At 46.3% G+C, this 13,785-nt stretch overlaps 1 protein-coding gene across 1 annotated transcript; it reads right to left on the bottom strand.

Moving 5' to 3' along the window:
* Positions 1-11,166: 11,166 nt before the first annotated feature.
* On the bottom strand, positions 11,167-12,842 carry LOC148010422 (NHL domain-containing protein). The gene has a single exon (XM_087671491.1). It carries the CDS (start codon positions 12,636-12,638, stop codon positions 11,559-11,561), a length of 1,080 nt encoding a protein of 359 aa, XP_087527617.1. The 5' UTR covers positions 12,639-12,842; the 3' UTR covers positions 11,167-11,558.
* Positions 12,843-13,785: the final 943 nt, after the last annotated feature.

Genomic DNA, 13,785 nt, shown 5'->3' with positions numbered 1-13,785 from the left:
AGGAGCCACAATCCCTGTGCATCCAAGAAATCCCCAATGGAAGTGAAGAGAGCATAGACCACCCAAGGGTGGGGACGATTAGTGCACATCCCCAATGGAGGTGAAGAGAGCCTAGATCACCCAAGGGTGGGGACAGTTAGTGCACGTTCCCAGTGGAAGTGAAGAGAGCCTAGACCCCCCAAGAGTGGGGATAGTTAGTGCACGTCCCCAATGCATGGCGGATCACGTAGCAGCAGCACAACACTTGAGGTACCTCAAGGGAAGAGTGAGTGAAGGGGATCAAAGCAATCATGGTAGACACATGAGCCGCCTGCAACTTTATCACACTAGATTATGTAGCTAATCATGGACTCAAACTATCTAAGGCCTTAAAAGGATTAACCTTTGCGCAAGGAGAAGTCAAGGTCAAACAAATCTTTATAGTATAAGTGGAAGCAGATAAATGAAAGGCTAGACTCAACTTTCTAGTCATACCCATGGATGATTTTGAAGTCATTTTAGGCCTAGAGTTCTATGACAAATATATCATTTCAATGTTTGGAAAGTGAGTTAATGAAATGATGCTAGATATGCAAGGAGAGGGCGTCGAAGTACCCTATGAAAGAATGCAACTCCTAGGCAAGACATCACTCAAAGTGTAGATGAATGAGAGCAAGCCTAGAGTCTCATGCCAAACTACAAAACCAACACCTAATAAACCAGGAGCACCAGTCCAAGTACCGCCTTAGCAAGTTACCCATATTCAACCTCACATCATGACCTGCACTGCCAAACAAGTGGAGAAATCAGTGAAGCAGAGAGACGTGGTGTATTTATGCATGATCCGACCTATCAAGCACGAGGTCACCAAGAAGCCCAAACCATAAGTTGACAACAAAGAAGTGGAAGCAATTGTTGAGGAATATGCGGATGTGATGCTAGCTAAACTACCCAAAGGTCTACCACCCAAAAGAGAGGTAGACCACAAGATCAAACTAATCCCAGGGGTAGTTCCACTAGCTAGAGCCCCATACCGTATGAATCACACCGAAGTCATGGAGTTGAAGAAACAATTACATGAATTGGAAGAGCAAGGATTCATCTGACCCAACAAGTCCCTATTCCTTTCCCCAATGTTGTTTGTCAAGAAGAAGAATAGGGGACTCCGATTATGTGTAGACTATAGGGCCCTTAATAAGATCACCATCAAGAACAAGTATCCCATGTCCTTGGTTGAAGACCTATTAGATAGATTGCATGGAGACAAATATTTCAACCATATAGATCTTAGGTCAAGATACCATCAAATCCATATAGCGAAAAAAGACATTCCCAAAATAGCGTTTTGTACTCATTATGGAAGCTTTGAGTGGCTCGTCTTAGGGTTTGGACTAAGCAATGGGCCGGGTACCTTTTGTGGCCTAATGGATGGAGTATTCCGTCGTAAATAGATGTCTTTATCGTTATCTGCATAGATGATCTCCTAGTGTATAACAAAACCTTAGAGAAACACAAGAAACACTTCAGATTAGTCTTTGAGAAGCTGAGACAACACAAACAATATGCCAAACCCAAAAAATGTGAGCTTGTAGATAGTGGAGTTAGAATTCCTAGGGTTCATCATAAGTAAGGAAGGTATCAAAGTAGACCCCAAGAAAGTAGAGGTAGTGAAGAATTGGCAAGTGCTAAAGACCATGAGAGAAGTTTGGGAATTCATAGGATTCACGATGTTTTATAGAAGATTCGTCAAGGATTACAGCATGGTAACAGTTGCATTGTCCCACCTAACCAAAGGAGATGGAAATTCCACATGGGAAAGTGAGCAACAAGCCACTTTTGAGCAGATAAAAAATTGTATTTGTCAAATCCCCATACTCAAAGTACCAAACTTTACCAAACCCTTTGAAATCTCCACAGATGCATGGGACTATGGCATTGGGTGAGTGTTGGTGCAAGATGGGCACCCCATAGCTTATGAATCCAAGAAGTTCACAGATATAGAAACCAAATGGAGCACACATGAGAAGGAAATGCTAGCAGTGATGCATTATCTTAGAAAATGAAAGCATTATGTACAAGACAAACACACATTTGTATTCACAGACAACATATTACTCAAATACATCCAGTCCCAGTCCAAGTTATCCACTAAACAAGCCAAATGGCTCGACTTCCTAGTAGCCAAGTTCGACTTGGAGATCAAAACACAAGCCAAGCTCCACAAAAAAAATAGAAAATTCCTTAAGTCGCAAAGCCGATTTGAAGGCCATCAATGTGGTCAATAGCAGCTTCCTTGAGTTAGTGAACGAGGGTTTGGAACATGACCAAGAAATGCACAAGATTATAGAAGAAATAAGAGCTAAAAGAACCCCTCATGGCATGTATACCCTAGAGGAGGGAATTATGTTTGTAGGCAAGAAATTATACATTCCCAACAATGTGGAGTTGAAGAAAGTCATACTACATGAAGTGCATGATGGGAAGTTAAGGGGACATAAGGGACAAAGCAAGACACTTGAAGCCCTCCAAAAACAGTTCTTTTGACTGAACATGAAGAAAGAAATCATAGACTATGTCAACAGTTATCCTCCTTGCCAACTAGTGAAGGCACCATGCTTCAAGCCAACATGTTTACTTCAACCAATGCCAATACTACCTAGCCAGCCATGGGACATCATTAGCATGGATTTTATTGTGGAACTCCCAGAATCCCATGGTTATACCATCATCTTTGTAGTCATGGACTATTTCTCCAAGCAAACCCACTTTATACATGCCAAGCCACCATTGAATGCTAAGGAGGTAGCCCACCTTTTCTTCACATGTGTTCAAGCTGTGAGAGTGCGCAACGGAAGAAGAAACACGAACACAGAGGGGGGAGGGAGAGAGAGAGAGAGAGAGAGAGAGAGAGAGAGAGAGAGAGAGAGAGAGAGAGAGAGAGAGAGAGAGAGAGAGAGAGAGAGAGAGAGAGAGAGAGAGAGAGAGAGCAGAGAATGAAGGAAGAAAATCTGCACTCACTGAAATGAATGCTGAATGCACTGAAATGGACTGATCAGTCCCTGCACGCAACCCAAAGCGTCAATGAGGGCACCAGATTAGGCTGAAAACAAAGGAAGCACCAACGCCGGAGTGGAAGAGGAGAGTGTGTGTGCTGAATCTGCAAAACAGTATATGTGGCTGATGGGGGGTTGCTATAAATAGCCCCCTAGCCACTAAATTGGTCGACTGGTCTAATCTAGCCGACCCGGCCAAATCTGGCCGACAGCACCAAAAATAGCCACTAAAGGCTGACTGCCAACCGAGAAGGGAATGCACAACAAAAATCAGCAATACCTAAACTGACAGAGCTCCTTTGTCTCCTGCCAGACTCTAACAGGAGCTCACAACCAGGAGATGACCGACTAACATTGAAATAGAGAAGGCTAACACCCCCTCTCATATCCTGGGAGGGTCTAAAGACCTAACAACCGCATGTGATGAAGCAAAGAAGCCTGAGGCAAAGGCTTCGTGAAGAGATCAGCTGCATTGTCCGCCGTGGGACAATAGGCCACCACCAGCTTCGAATCCACGATCCGCTCTCGAACATAGTGGTACTGAACCTCAATGTGCTTCGTGCGAGCATGAAACACCGGGTTCTTTGCCAGAGCAAGGGCACTCTGGTTGTCCACACGTAGCTCCATAGGTCCTGTCTGGGAAAAGCCAATCTCCACCAGCAAGCGACAGAGCCAAATGGCCTCCATAGCGGTCGAACATAAGGCCCAATACTCAGCATCTGTAGAAGAAAGTGCCACAGTAGGCTGCTTCTTGCTGCTCCAAGAGACAGCACCGGATCCAAGGGTGAAAGCATAACCTGTAGTGGATCGTCTCGAATCCACATCACCTTCCCAATCAGAATCACTCCATCCAGAAAGAGTGATCCCATCTCCATACATGATCCCGTAGGATCGAGTCCCCTGTAAATACCGAAGAACACGCAAGGCTGCCCTCCAGTGGTCCTATGTAGGAGTCTTCATAAAAGAAGACAACAAAGCCACCACAAAAGAGATAGCTGGCCGAGTGTGAAGAAGCCAGATAAGTGAACCAACAAGGCACCTGTAACGGGTGGCATCAGAAAGGGGAACGCCATCTGCCAAAAGCTTGGACTCAGGGTCCATGGGGCATGAAATAGGGCGATACTCGGCCATACCAAACTCTAAAAGAAGCTCCGAGATGTACCTATGCTGCGAGATAAAGATGCCCTATGCCATCTGATAGATCTCCAGTCCTAGAAAGAAGTGAAGGATCCCTAGATCCGTCATGTCGAACTCCTACCGTAGAATAGACCGAGTATGCTCCACCTGCGGAGTGTCGCTCCTTGTAAGAATAAGATCATCTACATACAAGATAAGCAAAACACAAAAAGAACCTGCAACCCTAAAGTAGAGGTTGGGGTCATGATCGGAGCGCTGAAAACCACTCTGAAGAAAGAAGCGGTCAATCCGCTAGTACCAAGAACGAGGAGCCTACTTCATGCCATAAAGGGCCTTCCGCAGCCTGTAGACATGATCCCCTTCCCCTGCACAAGAAAACTAGGAGGCTGTGAAACATAGATCTCCTTCTCAAGGACGCCATTCAAAAAGGCTGACTTGACGTCCATCTGATAAACAGGCCAACGGTGGTGAGCTGCAAGAGCCAAAATAACTCGAATGGTAGACATCCGAGCTGTAGGAGCAAAAGTCTCAAAGTAATCCAAACCTGATCTCTGTGCAAAACCCTTGGCAATAAGCCTAGCTTTATGCTTGTCCAAGGAGCCATCTGCAAGATACTTGGTCTTAAAGACCCATTTCACACCTATCACTTGTCGTTTCTTGGGACGCAGTAAAAGCTCCCAAGTATGGTTCCGCTCGATGGAATCGAGCTCTGCCTGCATAGCCTATCTCCAAATATCCTGTGCAAGAGCCTCCGCCACTATGGAAGGCTCTGAATCCTGAAGAATCTGTGACATAAGAACATAGTTCACACAGAGTGAACTATCCTACTGGGCCTGTAAGCGGGCTGATTTGCGTGGACCTATAGAAGAAGCAGGAAAGTGAGCAACACCTGAATCCTGCATAAGCCAGCGATACCACAAAGGAATTCTAAGAGACTCCTCCTACTGATGCGAGGGAGACTGAGTAGCCTCCGGAACCTGTAAAGCACCTGTCTCAGAAAGGGACTCCCCCTCACCAAGGGAAGGTAGATCCTCCTCATTTGAAGAAGGCTCCCCATCGGATGGTTGTGGATCCCTAGAAGACTCCGAAGAGGAGGCTAAAGGGGTGGAAGTACTCGAAGAAGGAGTCACATCCGCCAAAAGGGGAGGGAAAGCCAAAGTAGAAGGAGGAATAGGAGGGGGAGGAGCCAAAGAAGAAGGAGGGGTGCTAAGAGGTATCCTGGAAGGAAGTGAAGGGAGAGAAGGTGGGGGAGGGTCCGTCGATGTCGAAGAAGCACCTGTAAGAGAACCATCAATTAGATCCTCGGAGGCCGAAGCCTCATCGAAGATCACATCCCGACTCACCTCAATCTTCCATGTAGTCGGGTCGTAGAACTGATATCCCTTCGTGGTCGTACTATAGCCCACGAAGATAAGCTGTCTTGACTTAGAGTCGAGCTTCGTCTTCCTCTTCTGCTTGTCCACATGGACAAAAGCAGCACATCCAAAGATGCGAAAGTGGGACACGGAAGGCTTCCTCCCAAAGAAAGCCTCAAAAGGAGTCATGTCCTATAATGCCAAAGTCGGAGAGCGGTTGCGAATATGCACCGTTGTAGCCACCGCCTCACCCCAAAGGGAATGAGGAAGACCCCTATGCTCCAGCATGGATCGGGCCATCTCCACCAAGGTTCGATTCGCACGCTCCACAACACCATTCTCTGATGGTGTATTCGGATGGGAATACTCCACCCAAATGCCGTGATCCCTGCAAAACTAAGAGAAAATGTGAGAAGTGAACTCGCCACCGTGATTAGCTTGTACACCACGAACTTGGGAAATTGTTTGTGTCTCCACAAACACCTTCCACTCGTAGAAACGGGAGTACGCCTCGCTCTTGTACTCAAGAAATAAGGCCACATATAATGACTGAAGTCGTCTACAATCAGCATCAAATACTTGGCCTTCCCAAGGGAGGCCGTGCCCATGGGTCCGCAAAGGTCGGTGTGAACCAACTCAAGCGGAGAAGCCGCCCTCTTGGAAGCAACCTGTGGGTGAGGCTGCCTATGTTGCTTGCCCCTCAAGCAGTTGGGGCATAAAGTGTGTAGAGGAGGGAAATCTGGAAGTCCCTCCACCATCTTCCTCCGAGAAGCCCATCGAATAGAATCAAGGCTCATATGCCCATAACGAGCATGCCAAAGCAGCCCAAGCTTGTGGGAAGCCCTCGCAGCCAAGGCTGTGAGCTTATAGAGTCCACCCTCCTATGTACCTGTCCAAAGAGCATCACCTGTAGAAGCATCCTCCACTGTGACTGCATCTTGTGTAAAGATGACTCGGGTACCTAGCTGAGTAAGACCATGCACAGACAATAGGTTAAAACCCAATCAGGTACATAAAGAACTTTGGTGGAAGAAGACCACCTATCAGAAAACATAGGTAAAGTCCCCACACCTCGAACAGGAACTATAGAGTTGTCACCAATGGTGACAATGCCCCCTCTCAAACGAAGATCTTGAAGCTAATCCTGTCTAAAGGTCATATGAGAAGATGCTCCGCTGTCCACAAGCCAAGGCTTCTCCTGAGTGGTAGAAGCTAGGGCTATATCCTCCTCAACAAAGATATGCACAAAAGCAGCCTCTGTCGTGGCTGGGGCCGCATTTGAGTCCTTCTCCTTGGGCTTCAAATGGGGGTACTTTTGCCAACACTTCTCCTTCGGATGAGTGCCCTTCCCACAATGTGGGCACTTGGGCTTCTTCTCCTTCGCATCCTTCTTGTCCTTGGCCTTCTCCTTTTGTTGCTTCTTGTTCTTGCCGCCACCAGTACCTGCAGTAAAAGCCTTGGTGGAGCCACTAGCACCCACCTCTCTGAGATGCTCGTCATGCTCCAAGACAAGTGGGAAAAGTTCCTCCCATAGAAGTTTCTCGCGGGTCCTCGAGGTGATGAGGCTGGTGTAGAAGACATCATACCGGGGTGATGGCAGCTGAGTCAAGAGAATTATTGCCATATCCTCGGACGAAATCACCCGACCAAGAGAGGTGAGCTCGCCTCGCATGTCCTCCATCTTCGTGATGTGCTCCTTCATGGAAGAAGAATCATCACGACTGAGCATCCGCAACTTCTCCAAAGAAATCTTGTGGGCGAACGTCTTATGCTGGTACAAAGACGCAAGCTTCTTCCACACTTGTGCCCCAGTCTTTAACCTGTGAACATGAACAAGAACCAAGTCGTGAAGACTCATAAAGAGAAAGGAACGGGCTCGAGAGTTGAGCCTATCCCACAAGGCTGCACGGTACATAGAAGCTCCATCTGACGAATCCACGGGGGGACAGTCGATGGGTGAAGAAACAAGCTTCCATAGGTCGAATGTATCGAGGATGCACTCCACCTTGCACGACCGTAGGGAGTAGTTGAAACCATCCAACTTGTCTTCCTTCAAAAAGGAAGGGAGTATGGGCACTTGTATCAAGGGAATCAAGAAAGGAATCCGGACATCTGAAGTAGTCTTCACCGATGGAACATTCACTGTAGATGGAACCCTCTGAGATGCATGGATAGAAGAAGGGCGGGTGCGAGGAGACTCCTCCCGTCGTTGATCACGACGGACTCCTGATAATCCCGTCTTCCCTCAGCGGAATGATGAGAAAGAAGCTCATCCTCTGAGTCGTCAAAACCTGAAAACTGGTAAGACATCTTCCAAATCTGCAAACACCAAACACACCAAAGAAAACTTTGCCGATGCCGAAGGATGACCACCAGAAGGGTCGCCAACCACCAAAACGTAGGCTGTGGAGGCCTACAAACACCTGGAGCTGCAAAACGCAATGATGTCTAATGAAAATCACCTAGACAGAAGCCGCCGAGTACCAAAACGCAGCCTGGGCGGATGTCGCCAGCAAGAAGAGGGCCGACAGAAGGTGGAACGACCTCCACAACAGCAAAACGCAGCTAGGAGGAGTGTCGCCCAGTTGTAGGGATGGCCGCCTTGCAGAAAACGCACCCAGGGGAGGAGTGTTGATGACATGGCAGCCTCAGAAACTGCCGCCTACAACAAACGCAAGGGTTGGAGCCGCCAGTATGAGCCGCCTTGGTTGTTGGAGAGAAATTGGCAGCAACAGCAGAAGGGGATGGTGTCTCTCTGTCAGGGAAGATCCTCCATGCTCTCAGTTAGGCGATGATACCATGTGAGAGTGCGCAACGGAAGAAGAAACACGAACACAGAGAAGAGAGAGAGAGAGAAAGCAGAGAATGAAGGAAAAAAATCTGCACTCACTGAAATGAATGTTGAATACACTGAAATGGATTGATCAGTCCCTGCATGCAGCCCGAAGCGTCAGTGAGGGCACCAGATCAGGCTGGAAACAGAGGCAATGCCGAAGTGGGAGAGGAGGGAGTGTGTGCTGAATTTGCAAAACAGTATATGTGGCTGATGGGGAGGGGTTACCGTAAATAGCCCCCCAGCCACTAAACTGGCCGACTGGCCCAAATCTGGCCAACCTGGCCAAAACTAGTCGACAGCACCAAAAACAGCCACTAAAGGCTGATTGCCACCCGAGAAGGGAATGCACAACAAAAATCAACAACACCTAAACTGATAGAGCTCCTCTGTCTCCTGTCAGACTTTGACAGGAGCTCACAACCAGGAGATGACAAACTGACACTGAAATAGAGCAGGCTAACACAAGCTGCATGGCTTACCCTTAACCATTGTCTCAGATAGAGATAGTCGATTCATGAGTGACATGTGGAAGGAACTCTTTAAGACTCTAGAAACACAGTTGAGATTCTTATCATCCTTCCACCCCGAGATAGATGGGTAAACAGAAAGGGTGAATCAAGGCATTAAAGACTATCTCAAGAGCTATGCCCAAGTGGACCAAAAAGATTGAGCCTTGTATCTTGATGTACTCAAGTTTCACTATAATAACTCAATTCACTTAACACAACAACAAGTTACACACCCTTTGAGCTAGCCATAGGGAAAGAAGTCATCATACCCCTAGCCTTAGTCTCAGGAGCTACCAAAGCTGAAGATCATGATGTAGAAGAGTTCTTGAAGAAATGGAGACTGAAATGAAGCCACTAAGTAGAGTTTGAAAAAGAGCAAAATCACAATGACCAAACAAGCCAATAAGAAACGTAAGGCAGTTCTCTTTACCAAAGGAGACACGGTCCTAGTCAGCTCCAAGAAGATGTCCCTTCCAAAGAATATGAGTCCCAAGTTCAACCATCGTTACTATGGATCCTACTGCATCACTTAGCTCCTGAATTAGGTGACATACAAGCTCAACCTACTCGAGAGCATTTGTGTCCACAATGCATTCCATGCACGCCTTTTGTGCAGGTTCTACCCCGATATCCAATGGGAGCGGCACGTTCCATTGCTTCATTCCAACAGCCCCTTCAAAGTAGAAGCAATCCTTCGGCGCCGAGAATACAAAGCGTACCCCAAGTACGTCACCAAGTGGAAAGGGCACCCTCTCAAAGAAGCCACTCGGATTTTGAAAGTGGAGGCCTTCACCACATGGCTCAAGAAAAACCCCAACAATTCTTCCAATGCACCTTGAGTCATCACTTAACTTACCATAGACTTGGCAACACCTCCTCTCCTCAAATGTAATTGAGTCAAGGGTGAATCAACATGATAGTAAAAATAAAACAGCAATAAAGGAGTCTAGATGGACAGACGCTGACTAGCTTGATAGGAAAAGCTATGTTAAGACCCCCAAGTCGTCGTGTGGCAAACACTGACTAGCCCGATAGTAAAGGCTGCATTAAGACCCCGCTAATGTGTCAAGTCTGACACTGACCAACTTGTTAGAAGCGGCTGTGTTAAGACTCCGAAATGAGTCAATAAGCTCTACCCTTAGATTCTTGAGGACAACAATCAATTATGTAGGGATAAGTGTAAGGGCTTTGTAGCTATCCCATGGCATTGCTGCTAGAAACACCTATATAGGGAGTAGTAGTGACTTTGAACCCTGCTCGGTTTCCACTCTTCGTGTGACTCCCTATATCCAATGGCAAACCCTCAGATGTGCGGCGTCACAAGGGTGTAATCCGAGGATGTGCCTATGTTGTACCGCTTCTTTCATTGAAAAACACAAGAGTACACCTTGCTCTCACATATCATCATGTTACCTTTCTATGCCATGTCAAGTGATTGAGTGCAAGTGCATCACAGAGAGAGAGAGAGAGAGAGAGAGAGAGAGAGAGAGAGAGAGAGAGAGAAGCATGCAACAGCCCAAAACAGTCCAGAGGGGATCAACAGTCATGAGGTATGAGCCAATCTACACCATTTGCATCTCTTTTTTGTACATTTCCTGATGAGATGCTTTCTGCAACTGGACATTGCTTTCCTGAATTAGTAATCATTGATGAGATGCTTTCCGCAACTGGGCATTGCTTTCCTGAACCAGTCAAACCAATTATCCTGCCCTCTACTGAAACCTGGAAACTTGAAAGAGTATTTACTGACCAATCAATGACAGTTTCCAATGTGTATATGGTTTTGAGTGATCATGCCCCCTTGGTCAGTCAGTGCTAGAGTTCTAACATAAACTGACGAGTGAAACCTTCTAGTAGTTTACCAATCATTTCTCACACCGATTGTTTGTTTGTTGACTGAGCCAGAGCTGCATTCAGAATGTCTGCAACTGTACACCTTACCTTAAACAAAACCAAAATCCTGTGTTGCAGGACCTCCAAACAATATCCACTAACACATCCATTCACTGATAGAAAGGCCAAGTTATAGTGTCAAACCATGGCAGTCATTATATTCACTAAAGAGAACCACTTTCACCTCATATAGCGTACTTGGATGTCAACAACATGGTTCATCAACAGATGGGAATATGTAACATCTTGATTTCAGATACGGCCTTTTCACCTCATTTAGATGTTGGTAACATACTTCATCAACAAAACAACCATATGTAACACCTTGATTTCAGATACCACTTTGAAATATCATAATAAAAATTGAGGGCACTCTAAGCAGAAAACCAAATCTAAAGTCTCTAAGCTCTGACCATCTGGGTGGATATTGACTGTAGATTACTGAATCGTCTTCAAATTTCCAGCAATAGTCTTAAGCAGCAAAACTGCTATGTTACAACAAGAAGCATTATTATAAATAGGGCATATTCAGATAAGAACATATGGTTACAATCTACCTCATATTGAGGCAGTTTTGAGGGAATAAACTACATTAGACTCATAATAACAAGTCACTCAAGATGTCCTCAATAGAATGTGAGGATCATACATATACTTGAATGTAATCTTTCTTCATATACGTACCTGTACTCAGTTCACAAGTACACACGACAAGGGAAAAAACTGATGTGTAACATTCAGCAAAGGTTGTGAATTTTGTTCTGCTTGCACTCATTTGGTTGTTGCAACTGCCATGTCAGTCCCTCTTCTTTGTGTACTCCTTGAAAAAATGGTTCATTTGGAACCTCCATGCAAAGATTACAAGCAAGAAAAGGAAAAGCCCCACTACCAGCCAGATAGGGTCGTCCTGATCCTTAGAAAACTGAAGTTCTTGAATGCTGAAAGCTTCCCTGACACTAGGTCCTGCAAGGGCTTCATGCAAATAAGTGTGCAAAATAAACGGCTGTTTCCCCTCTCTGAAAGCAACCGCAGTTGTGTTTAGAGACAGATCCAGTGGCAATTCGTCTACGACATGGGCAGAAAACCAGGCATCCTTACTGCGGAGGAGCCAGGCTGTGTGCGTTGACACAGCAACAAGGGTGCCATCTTTGCGGAGGGCGATTCCATCAATGCCTGCGAGATTGGCACCACCTATCTGTACAATCCTGACATCTCTATCATAGATGCCAATCTTATAGAACATTCCAGTGTTAGTCTGAGCTACCAGAAGGTGGGCCCCGCCCAGATAGGCAATTCCATTTAAGCCACAGTTGGCAGCAGGCCCCTCTGTGATGAGAACAGGTTGTGATCTAAACAGGGGGCTCTTTACAAGAACGGAGGATGTACCTCCAAGGTCCACTTTCCAGACCAAATTCTCTGTGGAATCAGTGACATAGGCGATGCCGTCATGGTCGAAGCATACGTCATTAGCCGCAGCAGGCTGACCTTCCTCCGCAGGATAAAGACCAGAGAGGAAAATCCTATTTTTTGAGAGGAGGTCGTAGGCAGCGAGGGCGCTGAAGGAGCTATCGAAGCCACGGACAACAGCAAGCAGGCGGTTGCGGGGCCGATCAACCTTGAGACCCAAGGTGTGGGCACGGCCGGCGTAGTCGGTGTCACGGATGAGCTCCTCTGTGACGCCGGCGTCGGAGACAGAGAGGAGGAGGCCTTTGGATATGGAGCTCACGATGAAGTGACTGCCGCGGGGGTCCCAGTCGAGGCCCTCTGGGTACAGGCCAGGGTAGCGGAAGGAGATGGTGTGGGGCTCCGAGGAGGAAACAACACAGAAGATGAAGAAGAAGAAGAAAGAGAAGAAGAGGGGCAAGAAGCTCGCCATATGTGAATTGGGCCAACAAGGAAACCCTGACAAATTACAATGATCAGGGTTTCACTCTTGCCGTTTTTGGTTGGCCTGCTGACATCTAAGGACCTGTTCTCACTGGTCTGCAGCCCGCAGCCCGGATGCAAACTCGTTTGCAAGTCTGCAGGTTTCCATGTCGTCCAGACTCGCAACTGATTCCAAACTGAAACCCAATTCTGACCATGTGTGAAGGCTATATCTTGGTCCAAATCAACATTATTTGACCTTTTTATGATGCAAAAGCCTTAGGCAATTGACTGTAGCATATACATAACCTTCGAAGCATACCATAGCATCTATACATGACCTATGATTGCCTATAATGATTTGACAAACTCAACAAGAGTCCCAAGTAAGATACATTCAACTCACTACCAATACATGTGTGACATACATCCCATATACATTTCCAATGGTCTTCAGGGTAGGGATGCGTTGTACTTGCACCTACAAAAAAGTTCTTTGGCTCCAAGATCTGAGGGGTGTGTAAAGTTCCACCTCGAGCCACGTTGTGCACCCCTTTAGGGTTGTTAATAGCAAGCAGGGTCACCCCACTATTGGCTTGCCATCTCGCCTGGCATCAGCCTTGATTACATCAGCCGAAAGAGACATGGTAGGAGCATTCTAAGCTAATCAACCAGCATGAAATGCATATTTTGAAAATAGACTTTCAGCTTTGATGACATGTAGGGTATAATAGAAACATTGGATGGGGAAGGGTATTATCTCAACAATTCAGTGACTCACTGATTACTTAACTTACCCCTTTCTTTAAAAAAAAAAAGGTTTACTTTCAAAATCACAGCCAACAAGATGGTTATGGTTAGGAGTATGATGCTCAGCTGAAGAGAGGGATTAATTGAATCATAAGCATGAATGCATTCATAAATGATTGAGTAGATGAAGGAGTAGGCCAATACATTCCCTTAATTCAATCAATGCTAAGAGAGGGTTGATTCTCTAATCTCTCTCAAATAAGAGGATGGAGCTCAACAAATGGGTGAAGAGAGAGGTCAAGAACTATAAGTCATACCTTAGATATGCTTGAAGAAGTCGTGGTAGGTTGCCGAAATCAAGAACCCATGCTTCTCCTCTAATTCAGCCCCTGTGGATGGAAAAAGGC

This window comes from Lygodium microphyllum, chromosome 29, assembly GCF_053477565.2.
Source record: "Lygodium microphyllum isolate KBCC chromosome 29, Lygodium_microphyllum_v1.1.10, whole genome shotgun sequence".
NCBI classification, from domain to species: domain Eukaryota; kingdom Viridiplantae; phylum Streptophyta; class Polypodiopsida; order Schizaeales; family Lygodiaceae; genus Lygodium; species Lygodium microphyllum.
This window is presented reverse-complemented; position numbering and strand designations above follow the sequence as displayed.